The sequence below is a fragment of the Psittacula echo genome (assembly GCF_963264785.1).
Source record: "Psittacula echo genome assembly, chromosome: 7".
Classification (NCBI taxonomy): Eukaryota; Metazoa; Chordata; class Aves; order Psittaciformes; family Psittacidae; genus Psittacula; species Psittacula echo.
The window spans coordinates 56,672,818-56,687,857 of record NC_137740.1 but is presented as its reverse complement, the minus strand read 5'-3'; the positions used below and the strand labels follow the sequence as shown (position 1 = coordinate 56,687,857).

Below are 15,040 nucleotides of genomic sequence, written 5' to 3'. Positions count from 1 at the left end.
TTAGGGCTTACATGTGCAAACAAAGTTAGCTGGGCAGCTGCTGAACCATCTGTTAGTTGCCCTTCAGTGTAGGAAAACCATTCTGTAACTATGTGTAATCTGTCATCAGCCAAAACATTATTAGGGTTGGTTATGTCAGCCTCAGAGATGTTACTAAGATTTTTAAGCCATGTTGGGGGAAAATAGATACAGTTCTGTGAAGCCAAGTGGGGATTTGTTTCTTTCAGAAGTAGATGGCTATAGAACTACATTTGGAGTGCTTTATATAACAGACGTCTTTTCAACACAGCCAAGGCAAACAGTGTTGCTGTGGTTAAAATATTTTGCTGGTGCCTGGGAATCTGGATTGGCATTGTGGATTTTATCAAACATTTTAGGGCTTAAGGAAAATATCTAAAAGCAGTTCTTTTGCTAAAGTCAGTCTTTAGTTATCAAAAACTGTTTTGACTATGAACTTGTTACCTTTATATATATACTAAATTGCTAAAATTTTGTGGTTTAAGGAGCAAAAAATCACAACTTATAACTTTGAGTATTTTGAGTATTGTTGTTTTAAAATCTGTTTTCATCTTGGCTGTATTTTTTTTCTTGGAGGGGGGAGAGGGGGTACCAGTCTATCAAGACTTGATTTAAAGTTTGTTGTGGTGAGATAAGTACTCCTAGCGTATTCCTTAGGCAGGTGAAATCTAAAGACCAATTTAAAGAAGTAATGACTTGTGCCTAAAACTGGATAAGTAACTTTTCTTATACTTTTCATTACTTATGATTTGACAAATATCAGTTAATTTTTGTAGTCCAAAACTGTTTGGAATAAATTTGCATCCCGATTTTGCAACCATATGCATTCAGCTCTTCAAATCTCCTGTTTTCTCTCTGTTTCCTGGGAAGTACAAGAGGACTTCTTACCTGAGGGAAGAACACTGCATTCATTCTTGTTCCATAAGCAGAATCTGGAACAAGAAACATAGGGTCCATTTAGGTTGCTGTGTGTATCATCTGATGAAACTGTACCAACAGCCAGGGAATAAGAAAGATTATGTGAAGCAATTGTGGAAACGCATCAGCATTGTCCACCCATCCTCTCTTACACTCAAATCAGGCCTACCTCCACTGCTTGCTGAGGCAAAGAGAATATGTGAGTTAAAAAGAAGAGGGATTAAATTAGTATTGTATAAGGAAAAACTAATATCAAATATACTGATCGTTTTACTTTGTTCAACTGCACAGTTAAGTAGAATGAGCAGTTAAATGGATAGTTTTAATGACACTAAAAGACTACCTCTGTGAGCTATTTCTGCATTTTAATGCTTTGTATAACTCCCCTCTGTTATAGCTCCCTGTAGGCATATATATATACACATAATAGTACAACAAATTGTAACACTAATGTTAGTGTAGATTTTGAATTTGGGTTCTACTGAGTCATGCCGAAAGGGTTAGGTGGTGTGCAGAAGTATAAAAACAAATTAAAACCCAGTTCCTTGACCATGTAGTTACATGCTGTAAATCCTTGTTTTGTCCTGTTTGCCTTTGGCTTGTGCATTAAAGGTCGTGGAATGTCATACCCTAACAGAAACATACAAGATTGAAGACTCTTCTGTTAATCATGTCAACTCTTTTTACATGCAGAAAACTAAATTGTTTGATGCAAACAAAATAAGAAGTAGTTGTATCTTCAGTATAACACCTGCTCTATGGATTTTAAAGTTGCATTGGTAATTGAATAAGACTTCCATCTGTGAACCCAAGTATAGTATTTATTCTTCACAATGTATTTAATGGCACCAAAGATGTACTAAACAATTCCCCTTTAAACGTAATTTTCAGAGTACCTATGCGTACATACCTGGGCATCTGTGCTTTGGGGATTTCAATATAAGTGCTGCTGTGGAATGGCAAGGCCTGTCAAGCAAGTCTGACAGTCTGTGGTGAATCTCAAGTCATTTTAAAGTGACACAGGGAAGAAAGAAAATAACTTGTTTCTTCAGAACAGAGCAAGTGAGGCTTTTGAATATAAATGCTTAATACAACTTCAGTTGGATCCATCTATTGAAAGATGCAATTTCATAAAGTTTTGCTTTAGCAAGTGAAAGGATAGATCTCACTTTGAATTCCAGCAACAGGCAAGAAATAAGTTAATGGTGAATTAACTTGTGCAGAACTGTGATTTTTTGTTTGTTTGTTTGTTTTGGTTTTTTTATCCTCCTCCCCCATGAGGTTTGGAAAGGGTGTTTTATTACTGAGGGTATGCGTTTGGGTGTGCAAAGCTGGTCAGGAATAGTGTTAGAGTAAGTCTTATATGGAAAGAACCAAATTTCATTGTAGCTTTGGCCTATGCTGTCTGTCTAGAAGGAGCTATACTGCTATTTGTGCCTGGATTTTTCTCATAAATCCACAAGAGTTGCTTTAAAAGAGAATCTCTGAAGGAATATGTGTAGTGTGAGAAATGAGAGCTAAGGGTTGGAGTTGGAAGAAAGGGGCAAACCAAAGTGGCTGTGCATTAAAGCATACATGACTTTATTTTAAATCCAAGTTATTAAAAACTTCTGTTAAATCAGAGTTTAAGTGAGTAGGGATTAAGAGAGGTACTTGCATTAATCTTGCAATTAGCCAGTCTTTCCTAAGCGTCTGGTTTTGCATATAACGAAATAATCACAGATCCTTTGAGAATTCTTCAGTTTGGGTAACAAAGAGTGAATTGTTGCTCATCAGTGCTAATTAGAGTCTCGGTTTTACACATTTGGCTGTGTGGAGGTGCAGTTGCTGGAGAGACACAGCATTACAATTCTTAGTTAGCGGTCTGGAAGGACATGTTAATAGGCTTGCATAAGGTAAGCACTTCTGTTGATCTTAAGCTAGTATTCCTAATGTTAAGCATTTGAATCTGGCAAATAAAACCCCTTTCAAACCATCTGTGCTTCATACTAAACATATTTCTGCAAACTTTGTAGCATAAATGCAGTTCACAATACAGTGAAGACTTTGTGCTACAGCTGGAAAAAGAGTTGGTCCAAGCCAGGCTGAGTGAAGCAGAATCCCATTGTGCCCTGAAGGAGATGCAAGATAAAGTTCTAGAGATGGAAAAGGTAAATCAAACCAGGACCCTCTATATAAAATAACACTAGAAAGAGAATACAGGTCCTTGTAATTCTTTGCGTTACTGTGCTCTTAAATCTCTTCTATGTTTTCATGACTTTTCAAACCTCAAGTTAATTTAGCAAAAAACCTAAGATCTATCTGCACTTGGAAAGGTTTGTGAAGAGCAGATCACTTTTCTTCTGTTTCTGAAGTCCACTGCAGTGCAAAACTTGGATTCTGCTGGAGTCTTTGCACAAAACATCAATTGCCACAATTTTATCTTGCAACAAGAACAGTAGGCTCACAGTGAGCATTGAGGTGATGTGAAAATAATTAGTTTGGGAGGGGAGGAGGAAAGAGTTCAGCATTCCCAGTTCTTGAGTATCTTCCACTTTGTTCCATTATGGGCAGGGAAAGAACATCTCCACTGTTTAATATCAAAATCTCTACTGCTTTTTGAGTGCTATCCCAGCTTGTGACTTACTGATGCCAGAGTTCAAGCTGTACTCAGACCTACTGTCAAATGGTTACTTGTCTTTGAAATAAAAATTACATGCAAAATAAAATAGAAGAAACGGAAATAAAAACCCCACGGACTGAACCCAGGACACTGACCCAACATGAAGCATGGTTTTCAGATCCTGTTGTATTGGCTTTGGAAGTTATTTCCTCGTGGAAATTTTAGAGCTGTATACTCAGCAGGGTGGCCAGAACTTACTAGGTAATTAGATTAACCCACTGGAATAAAGATTTTTCTTTCTATATCTGAGGTGCTTGATAGGAGTCTGGCAGGCTAACGGTCTGGTAGTTTTTACTGTACTGAGCATTGATAAGAATTGGGTATCCCAGTTATTTTTTCAAGTTCAGAAAGAGACTACTTTTTCACTTAACCTTTACCAACATGAAGATAGTATACATCAAAAATTTAAATGTGAAGGAGAAATTGGAGCAGTGAGTGAAATTCCAGGGTAGCAGATAAACACAAACGCACAGTAGTAACAGTCTGTCATAATGAACTTGGGCACATGAGAAAGTGACCTAAGTTAACTTCCTGAAATTCCTACAAATACAGCTCTTTACCACTTATTTAGTGATGTGTCATGTAACCTGGAAAGATTCTGCTCTGTAACCCAAGACCTGCATGGCTATACTATCAGTGATGTAAATATTCAGGGACATGGCCTATCATTTCCTATATTTGCCAGTACTTGGATCACGTGATTTTTGAAAGATGGAGATGCTCATAAATAAGCTCTTGTGCTGTGCTCCGTTAATAATGCACACTGTTCTTGACCCTCAAGAAGACCTGGCAACTGTCACATATATACACACATCATTTTGCTGAAAATTACTACCGAGAAACACAGTAGAAACGGATGAAGCACAGTTCAAGTATTTGGTGACCAATGATTTGATGTAGGGCTATGGTAGTTAGGCAGACTGTCCCTTTTTTTCCCCCTGGTTTTTCCCAGACTTTCATTATTGCGCTTTCATCACTGTTTTACTTTACCCAGGTCACTCCTGCCTTGTGTTTTCCTGTTTTTCTGTTTAGCTTTCTTTAGTCTTTCTACTTTTTCCTTGTGTGTTTTTGTAAACATCCATGCACTTTCATCTGTGAGACCTTTTCTTGACTCATTGTTTATCAGTATTAATGGATGGTTCCTTTGTCAATATATCTTTTCTCTTTTACAAAGGCAGATGGCTTCCCAATAAATAGATTTTCTGTAAGTCTAAATAAAAGTTATAATTCTAAAGGTGTAATTTCAGTTCTGAATTTGCTTTAATTTTATCAAGTAGCTCAAAGTCTTTCAGGTTTTTCTCCATATTTTAGATGCCATATGCAAAATAGTGTAAGTACTGCTCTGTTAGGGATACCATTCTGGGAAATCTGGAAGTCAGAATACCTAAACCTACCTTGCTAACTTTTTTTCTGTAGTTGGCTGGTGGAAGATACTTGTATACCCTTGATATATCCAAGAACTTAGATTTTTGAAGGCTTTCGTTTTGCCAAAGATGTGTACTTAAGCAAGTTTGGCTAGTAAGAAGAGTTATTATTCTGTGTCTATATCTTTGGTGTGGGTCTCGCTAAGCACAAATCTATTCAAATACATATTTAAGAGGATGGTCCTTGTTGCAGAGGAACAGCTCTCTCCCTGATGAGGAAAACATTGCTAGACTACAAGAAGAACTGATTGCAGTAAAATTAAGAGAAGCAGAAGCTCTGATGGGTCTCAAAGAACTAAGGCAGCAAGTCAAAGATTTGGAAGAACACTGGCAGGTATGTATAGCAATATGCTTTGAACAATTTTTATTTTCAGTGAATGATAATAAAGCACAATTTTGAGATGTAGAGATCAAGTAGAAACTAGTGATTGCAGATCAAGCTGCTGAGGTGAGAAAATCTTTAGATGCAGCTGCCACAAGAAACTTTACTTCAAAAGTATGTTAGGAATTGATTGCTTGTTGTTCTAGATGTCAGAGAGCCTGTGCTGCCATTTAATTGTTCTGGTAGAAAGGCAGTACCTGAACAGTACCATTTCACTAAACTTTAAGGGCTAGAAAGAGGCAAAAGTCTCAGGATATTCCTGCAGTTTACTGTCTTACTGTAGTTGTGAATGACCACCTTCAGTTTTTTAATTGTCTGTTCTTAAAGCTAGTAAGTTTCCATGGGTTTCTAGATTTTAAGACAAACAAAAGCACAATGGTAACTTGTCCTGTGAAACTCTGAGATCTTAAATGAAATAGGGGGAGTCCAGGAATGATCAGGCATTGTCAGCAATGGCATGCTGTTTTTTCAGCGCCATCTAGCTCGTACCACTGGAAGATGGAAAGATCCTCCCAGAAAAAACACAGTGAATGAGCTACAGGATGAGCTGATGACAGTCCGATTGAGAGAAGCAGAAACTCAGGCTGAACTGAAAGAGACCAAACAAAGAATGATGGAGATGGAAACGCAGGTATGTTACTGAACACTAGCATGTATGAATGGAGCTGAATGCTGGCAAATTGGTGTTCAGATGGTAGAGATCCGATAATCCTTGGTTAAATTTACACCTACAGGTGTAACTTTAATTCCAAAATTGCTTTGTAATGCCTTTAGACTAGGGAGGGGACTAGTACATACAATCTAACTTGCTTTAACGTCTCTTATTTAGTCTTTTCCAGGATTTTCTGAATTTCTCATTTGGACTAATTGGTAGATTCTGTAAATGTGTGTGAATCATAATTCATTGAATTGTAACTGGTATAACAACACAAGTGCCTCTAAGGTGTCTTAAATTTCACAAACCAAATTCTGATTATGCTGATAACAGTATTTCTAATTCTTCAAATGGCAGTATTTTCTTTCTTCTGATGAAATTGCCTGTGCTTGGGTTATCTGCTGAGGTGATGAATCTGGTTATTAAACTGTAGACTCGCAGCAAAATAGCTGTATGTTGCCAGGGGTGTTTAGCAGAAGCTTTACCTTTCATGTGCCACGAATGAAAAGCGTGATTCATTATTGCTGAGATTTGTACAGATCAGACAAAAATAACTTGTCTGCCAAAAAGGTAACTAAGGAATAGATTGTTAAGCAATGAAAGTGTTTCAAAGTTGGTGACTTCATATTATATTAGTGAACTGTCAACTGAATTAATAAGCATAATGTGCAGGTGATTGAGAAGGGTTTTGTAACAGGCTTTTGAGAAACCTTCCCATGAAATCTCTGCTCAATGTGTAACTGTTACTTGAAGGAGTCTGTGCACTGAAAAGGCTAAATAAGCAAAAGCTGTACTTGGCAAGCTTCAGCAATCCCAGAAATTAGGAACGCATATAAGGATATGCTAGAGAGATGAGCTAACTGCAGGGAACACAGTGGCTCATTTCTGACAATGGCACCATTTTCTCTATAGCAACTGGATAAAAGTTTTCTCTGACCTTTTAAAATTTTACTTGCAGTGTTAATACTATTTCACTACAGTAAATGTGGACTTTTGTTACTTTTTCCCCATCTGAGTGTTTGTTTTAGTCAGTAGGGGGCATATGTATCCTGCTGTTGTCTGGGTTATATGTTGCAACATCTCTAGGTACTTCTCACTTCAGTATTTATGCATCAAGTCTTTGTACATACTTATGCTGTTCAGCTGTCATCTGACAGAAATGAATTGGTTTTCATTTTAATTTATTGGTCTGTGTACAGTTTCATGTAAAAATGGTGTGACTTGTACCAATGCAGTGATCTCAATTAAGGTGCCACATTACTTTCAGGAATTCACTGGAAAGAAATGTGCACACAGTATTTCTAACATACCTGATGCTGCTTGGATTTGTCAGCTTCTTACTGTAGTTGGGAGAAAAGCTCACAAAATCTTTGCCTTATTTAAGTAAGAGATTGGGAAAAACAAGTACAGGAGCTTTGCAGTAATGTTCTTACAATAAGTCATCCGTTGTTTAAGAACACTTTGAATGTCGTGGTCATAAACCAAATGTCATGCAAAGTTTTCTGATTACATTTAGAAAATTCTGAATGCCTTTTCATTAGAAGTTTTTTATAGTAAATGGCCTACGAGTCATTCTTGTCAGACCTTAAGGAGCTAAATTAATGTCAGGGATCTTTCCGTAACATGCATTTTCTTTCCCTTTCTTGTCATAAATTTCAGAATCAGATCAATAGTAACCACTTAAGAAGGGCAGAGCAAGAGGTTACCAACCTACAGGGGAAGGTACAGTATCTTTCTGCACAGAACAAAGGACTCCTTGCTCAGTTGAATGAAGCAAAACGTAGACAAGCAGAGATTGAATGCAAGGTAAACAATATTTATTCACAAGGTTGACTATTTGTGTGCTAATGTGTATGTACTTTTTAGTCTCATCTGCTATTGTTGGCTAGAATTGTCTTCATTGAGTAGAGATCACAAACCCAAAACTTCTCTTAACTCATCTGACAATATTGCATTGAATTTACTATCTCACAAAAATCACTTGAGGTTTTGACAGAGCTACTTCTTTGTGGTCCCAGAAAGATAAAGTTTAAAGTGGGGTTCTACTCAGAAAAGTGTCTGTGTCTAATTTATAAAAGGACACTCTTCCACAACAGATTCTGGTAACTGTGGACTCTGATTGTCTTTATTGACAGAAGAGGTTCGTTACTTCAACACTGACTGTTACTGCAGAATTAGTTTAGCTTCGGAGAAAGGGAGTACAAGTAGCATTTGAATGGAGAAATCTACAGGAGGGAGTGTTACACTGCTCATTGCCTCATTACACTACTTTAAGGGAACAGCCCAAAACCACTGGGCAAAAGCTGGTTTTACTATGGCCAGTGCACAAAAGAGCCCAGTCTGATGTTTGAATCTCAGATTTAATTTTTTGTAACTAAATCCATAACCATTTACTAATAACTTATGTCTTTAACTTGTGCACACATAATGTAGACAGGAAATAAAAGATAAGTCTTAAGCTTTTTTTCTCTTGGTTGAAAATATTACTGAAATTGCGACTGAGTTTACTTAAAAAAAATGAGTATTAGTTAAGAAATCATTGGTTAAAATATTTGCTAGAGACATTAAAACAACTTTATACTTTCATCAAAAAGATGTATGATTAGTCTTTTATGAAATTAGCTAGTGCTGAACAATCAGTAATTTCTAAAGAAGATACTTATATGTTAAACATAGTACTGTAATATGAAATGAACAATTAGAATACTATTTATTAAACTGGTTGTCAATTGGCAACTTGAGAGCAGATGTTATATAATTTGCTGTTCATAATCACATCTTAGTTTTGTCTTTAATGGTAAAACCTTTGTATGTGCACTACTTTTTCCTGCTCTTACCCATGCAGAACACTGTTACTGGTTGAATGTTTGTTTCTCAGTTCTATCCAATATACATACATTCTGCTTGTAACACATGTACATACCCCAAAGACTGTGTTGGCTGCAATTCCATCAGAGGCTTCTGTGGGCAGTATAAATCAAGACCATAGTTTGAGTGATTTATCACTGTCACCAAGCATGGAGATGAAATGACAGCCTTATTAGTGTCCATAGATTCGCTATAGTATCACATTCCTGAATTTTTGTTGTTCAGTTCCATTTTAAAGAAATTTAAAAACATTAAATAACTGAGAGGTACTCAGGTATTTCAGGTTTCGTTAGGTTTTCGTTTTCCTTGCTGTCTTGCCAGATCCGTTTGTTTCCAGTGGAACCTGAATCTAAAGCATTAAACTTCTGAGTCTTCAAACTCCACCACATCTTGCTTAGGAAACAAGACACTGAATCTTAACTAGAAGAAATCATTTCTGCTGGCTGGTTTATGTTTACAATAATCACTGGTTTCCTAAGTGCCTTATTTAAAAAACAATCTGAGATTATTCCTTTTGACTTTTTTCTCCATTATTTCACTGCCTTGGTGACATGTTTTTTCATATAACATATAACTTTGATTGCTTTTTGATACTGAAGGCACTCAGTAATCCTTAAGATTGAAGGATTGAAGAAGAGGATGTAGTCAATATTCAAAGTTTTAATGTTGATTAAAAAGAGTAGTATGTCTTTAAGCTGACTAATGACTATTCTCACTGGCATAATTTGCTTGGAAAGTTATGTTCTACCATGGCTTAAAGAAAAGTGTGATAGTAGTAGACCAAGCACCAGCCACATTTTTTAGAGATTCTCCTAAAGTAGTCGTGATCAATAGCTGGTGAAGTAGTGATACTGGCTTACACTAACATTAGATCCTGAAACTTGTTTTGCAGTCACCAACAGGAAAAAGAATACAGTTGAAATAGTTTTCCAAGTGGATGTTAATGATATAAAAAGACATATTACCAATTTGCATATAAATTACCTAGAGCTCTAGTGTTTAACTGTGAGCTAGACTGTGACTTCTTGGGATTAAGCTTAGTGTAAGACCTTATAGACTCTTGTACTGTGTAAATGCACAAGGTTTTTCTGCCAACTGCACTGAAAGATGCTCGAATTTAACTTGATGGAGGCTACCTTTCTTCAATGTAGTTTCCTTTCGTGTTGAATTTCCCTCTATCCCTGACATTTATTGTGAACTGTCATTGTGATTTGACTCTTTTATACAGCCAATTCAGTAATGTACAGATTTAATCAGAATGCTGCCATCAAAAAAATTAAGCCGTGTTAACAAGTTTGTGTTCTCCTGCTCCTTAAATAGGACATAACTTTGTATTGAGTTTCCTCTTGCTGTTTCAAACTTACGAAAAACTTTTCAACTTCAAACTCTATGGTAATACACAGTTAAGTGAAAAATGAAAGGAAATAAAAAGACATTGCCCTTTGACAGTTAATTTGTATGGATTGTCATTCTGTCATTCCACATTCAAGCTACTGGAATCATGACTTTTAGCTTAATCTAACATTCATGCCAAATGCTTTCACTTTTTCTTGTTTCTGAAGAGACTATTTTAGGTTCCCATCTCTCACCTCTGTACCACAATAAATGAAGGAAATTCTTGCTTGGGATTAAGGTTGTTTCACTGTGTCAGGAAAATGAGATTTTAATGTTGAAGTGACTTGAAATTAAAAAATAAAAGCTGAAGTTTAATATGGAAAGAGAAACTTTCTTATCAAGGCCAAACCATTACTGGTTTTTTTGGTACTAATTTGGTGTAGAAGGAACCAGTGTCCTATGGCTGCTGTGGAAGGCACGTGCTAAAAATGTGAAGGGCTAGCCTCCAGCAGTAACAGCAGACTCTTCATACCTACAGTCCTTCCAGAAGTAGGTTCAGTGACTGTAACTTTGCTAAATAGTGTTGCTACCAACTTAGATTTGGCTTGCAATACAGATAATAGCAGGTAGGCTGAATTTAAAAGGCAGTACTGCTGAGTAAAAAACTGAAATAAAGCTATTTCATGGTACTTATACAACAACTTTGTATTCAAAACTGATGAAGAAAGTTTCAGTAGTCTTTCAGGTAATTTCTTGGAGCAATACAGGCAAATACTAAGTTTTTGTAGCACTAAATATTTTACAACTTCCACCTTGCCTGTTAAATCTAGCAAGTTTGTTATTCCTGACTCCATTAGAAACTGGTGTTTGATTTTTCTTCCTATTGTTTCAAAGAATCTGAAATCGTGGTCTAGTTTTATTTCTGTCACTACATCTTTGCTAGATAAAAGGATCTATTAGGATTTTTCAAATCCCCAGTTGTTTTTTCTATGCATAATTGGTACATTAATTCTGCAGCTTGTGTTTTTTTTTTTAAAGGATAGCTTAAAATACATATGTAGAAATTAATATATTTGAAGCAGTTGCATCTCATACTGCCTGTATGGCAGCTCTGTCACTGGTGTGTACTGTTATGGTTTTCCCCTTTTACCTGATGACTGCTTCTACAGCAAGGACTTAATTTCACATTGTTTCTTGAAACACAGCACTGAGTTTTCTAATCAGTTTTGCTAAAGAATTTACAACATAAGACTTGTGCCCGCACCCCAGTCTTGTCTTTCCTACCATACCAACTTTTGTGGTAATTATTGAGAACATGTTTTGTTTCAGAGATAAAGCGTCACTGTCATCTAGAGTGACACTATTGACTCACTTCAGATATCATAGAATCATAGAATAGTTAGGGTTGGAAAGGACCTTGAGATCATCTAGTTCCAACCCCCCTGCCATGGGCAGGGACACCCCACACTAAACCATGTCACCCAAGGCCTCATCCAACCTGACCTTGAACACCGCCAAGGATGGAGCATTCACAACCTGCCTGGGCAACCCATTCCAGTGCCTCACCACCCTCTCAGTAAAGAATTTCTTCCTTATATCCAATCTAAACTTCCCCTGTGTAAGTTTGAACCCGTTACCCCTTGTCCTGTCACTACAGTCCCTGATGAAGAGTCCATCCCCAGCATCCTTGTAGGCCCCCTTCAGATACTGGAAGGCTGCTATGAGGTCTCCACGCAGCCTTCTCTTCTCCAGGCTGAACAGCCCCAACTTTTTCAGCCTCTTTTCACACGGGAGGTGCTCCAGTCCCCTGATCATCCTTGTGGCCCTCCTCTGGACTTGTTCCAACAGCTCCATGTCCTTTTTATGTTGAGGACACCAGAAATATCAAAGTCAAACCAAGCCAGTCTGTCCTTCAGTTTTCAGTTAGGTACATGCAATCCTGTGGACTCGTGGTTTTGGCTTCATTCAAGCAATTGTGCAGCAGAATTTAGCAATAATGGGTTAGCACATGATGGGTTCCTCTGAAATGGACTCCACTGATTACAAATGCTGTTGATTGGATTATGTAGGTGATGTGCCTTCACTGAAGGAGTCTTTGGTTTTAAATGAACACCATGTTTTCAAGTAGCTACTATAGGTAAGCTTTGGCATGTTCAATTTAGTCTCAACCAAATTGTCTAATGAAGGGTGGCTAACTACCGTTAGTTTGAAGCACATATTAAAATAACTGAAATACTGAGATACATATTAAAATAACTGAAAACTGTACAGTAACTACAGCTTGCACAGTTAAACCGTCTGCCAGGAAAGTGTATGCACCTGGGCCTAGTCTGTCTCTTCCCCAGAGTTACTTGTATTCCAGCTGAAAGTATTCCTCAGTTAGTATCTTTCACTGTTTTCTCTCTGTGATTGTTTTGTGCTCTGAAGTCTTGGGGACTTGCCTTGTAAAACAGAAATAAGGAAATTTCCTTCTCTGTTGTCAAAACACAACTTGTCTCATTATAACTGACAGGTGAAACTTATATCAGGAGTCTGATTGTAGGTTACAGGCATTAGAATTTTATTCTAAACTGTCTTGCAAATCTTTATTGTATACTGTGACTAAGATACCTAGACTTACACAAGATTGTGAACGTCTGTGCTCCTGTGTTTGGTTTTGGGGTTGGTTTTTTTTATAAAGAGAGTGATGAAATAAGTAACTTGTGTAGTTTTGCTTATGTATAAAGTCAAAAGTTGAAGCATGAACTGGGTTTTTGTATGTTGATACTTTTTCTCAAGTTACAATCAACATTTCTGGAGCACAAGAAAGCTGTTTTATGGTCCTGGAAATTTATAATGGCATGTTTTCAAAACTACACAGTTTTTTTTTTTATATATACATATTATTATAATTTGGAATTTATATTAGATGATCACAAAATTCTTTGGGTTAAAATGAAATTTGGGTTCTCTAGAGTATGTCTTATCAATTGGTATGATAGTTCATACAGCATTATATTCAGTTTTCTTTACTGATATGAATTTAGGTAAAAGCACTGCATGGTCTTTAATTAACTGAAACTGATATTTGTTAGCTTCAATCTATTGCTTTTTTCAGAGTAAAGAAGAAGTGATGGCAGTCCGGCTCCGTGAGGCAGACCGCATTGCAGCTGTGGCTGAGCTCCAACAGCATATTGCTGAACTAGAAATCCAGGTAACAGCTGATGGCCTTAAATGTGAAACCTGATGCTGATTTACTTTTTGTACTTACTGGGTTTCTTTTCTTCCACTTTACTTCCTTATTAACCTATTCGGAATGCAATACTCTGCTTTGCCGGTTGGGATAATGCTATCTTCCTGAGTGGGCCTCCTTTATAATCAAAGGCCTGAAATCTGTCTTAGGGGCAGACTTGTGAGCTTCATTAATTTCTTCTGTGCAGGCACTGTGCTACAGGCAATGCACTGTGAAACTGACTTGTGTATTTGTGTTTGTCCCATGATTGGTAATTTTTACTGAGAAATAGATGAGATTAAAAACATTCTCTGCCTGCCTCAAAAATAAAAAATGCACACATCTTGATTGCAGCAACAATTCTTTTCTGTGCTTATTCCTCTTCTGCTATGACCAGTATTGGAAGATTTGTGGTAAAACTCTTACTCCCTTTATGTAACTCTTGAAACTACATATGTGATTTACTGCTGTCATATCACTGTAGGATCTAAAGACGCATCCTTTGGCCTCCGTGCTGTTTCTTGTGCTTTCAGTTCCTTTTGGAGCTTTCACGGTCCCTTGATGAGAACCAGACATAACTGTTTATATTTTCTTGGCTTTGAGAAATCATGATGCCTTACTAGTCTGTCCTTCCTATACTCATATACTGTTGTCCTGTTTGAATTCTGCTGTGCTTATCTTCAAAGGTTTTTTTGGTTATTATTCCTAAGTTAGAAGCTATTACTCTAGTTTACTTTTATTTTTAACTGGTATTACTGGTGTTGCTGGTGTCTTTCTTCCCTCTCAAATCTTCCCTTCAAGGTGATGATTTTACTGTGTTGTGTCAAAGCCTTCTTTTCCTATGATTTCTCAACTATTTGCATCTTTTGCATCTCTTCATATATGGAATGTACGAATAAATATAATGGAGCTTGCAAAAAGAATTTTCACTTTGAATATTTTTCTTGTGCAGCAGACACTAAATTAAGATAAAGGAATCATGTCTCTTAATCACATAATGCTTAGATAATGCTGTGATCAGTACATTAGAAATACTTAATCTAAGTACAGTAAGTATTACATATGAATCATTTATCATCTAGTAAGATAAGAGAGTAGCTGAGTTTAGGTCAATCTTCTACTCATGTGTTAGCATTTTATTAAAAAACATAAACAACCAAAAAACCTCAAACAAAAAAAAACCAAACAAAAAACCTAACAAAGAAAAAAGGTTTAAAGGTTACTTTGAACAATGTAATTTTGTAGTTGAGGAGCCAGTGCCCATTTTGCATTATTTTACTTTAGCAATGAATTAGATGCCATCCTGCTTCCACTGTTTGACTGAAATGGGTCTCCCCAAAAGTGCTCTAGTCTTGATTTTATGAAATTAAGAAATGGTGAATCCCATAATGAGCATAATGTTTTTTCTGATAGCTGTTGCCCAATTAGGATTGTGTTCATTTGTTAATGTAAATACATCTGACTGGGTTTTCTGTTTGACTGATCAAATCATCAGTGCTCAATCATTTCACAGCTCTCTCCTGTTCCTTTACCATATGTCTGCTTAAGCTATGGGTGCCAGAATTTC

The 15,040-nt window shown here is 36.7% G+C and overlaps 1 protein-coding gene across 10 annotated transcripts in view; it reads left to right on the top strand.

Moving 5' to 3' along the window:
- EVI5 (ecotropic viral integration site 5) overlaps window positions 1-15,040 on the top strand; it is an 82,115-nt gene that overhangs the window by 34,494 nt on the left and 32,581 nt on the right. For 6 of the 10 annotated variants that reach the window (XM_080622403.1, XM_080622398.1, XM_080622399.1 and 3 more), the window contains 5 exons: window positions 2,952-3,086; window positions 5,216-5,356; window positions 5,877-6,035; window positions 7,719-7,865; window positions 13,360-13,455. In XM_080622403.1, coding sequence (XP_080478529.1) covers window positions 2,952-3,086; window positions 5,216-5,356; window positions 5,877-6,035; window positions 7,719-7,865; window positions 13,360-13,455 — 678 coding nt within the window. Of the gene's footprint in view, window positions 1-2,951; window positions 3,087-5,215; window positions 5,357-5,876; window positions 6,036-7,718; window positions 7,866-12,331; window positions 12,558-13,359; window positions 13,456-15,040 lie in introns of those variants that run through there. The other 4 variants (XR_013957307.1, XM_080622400.1, XM_080622404.1 and 1 more) reach the window with 4 other exon arrangements.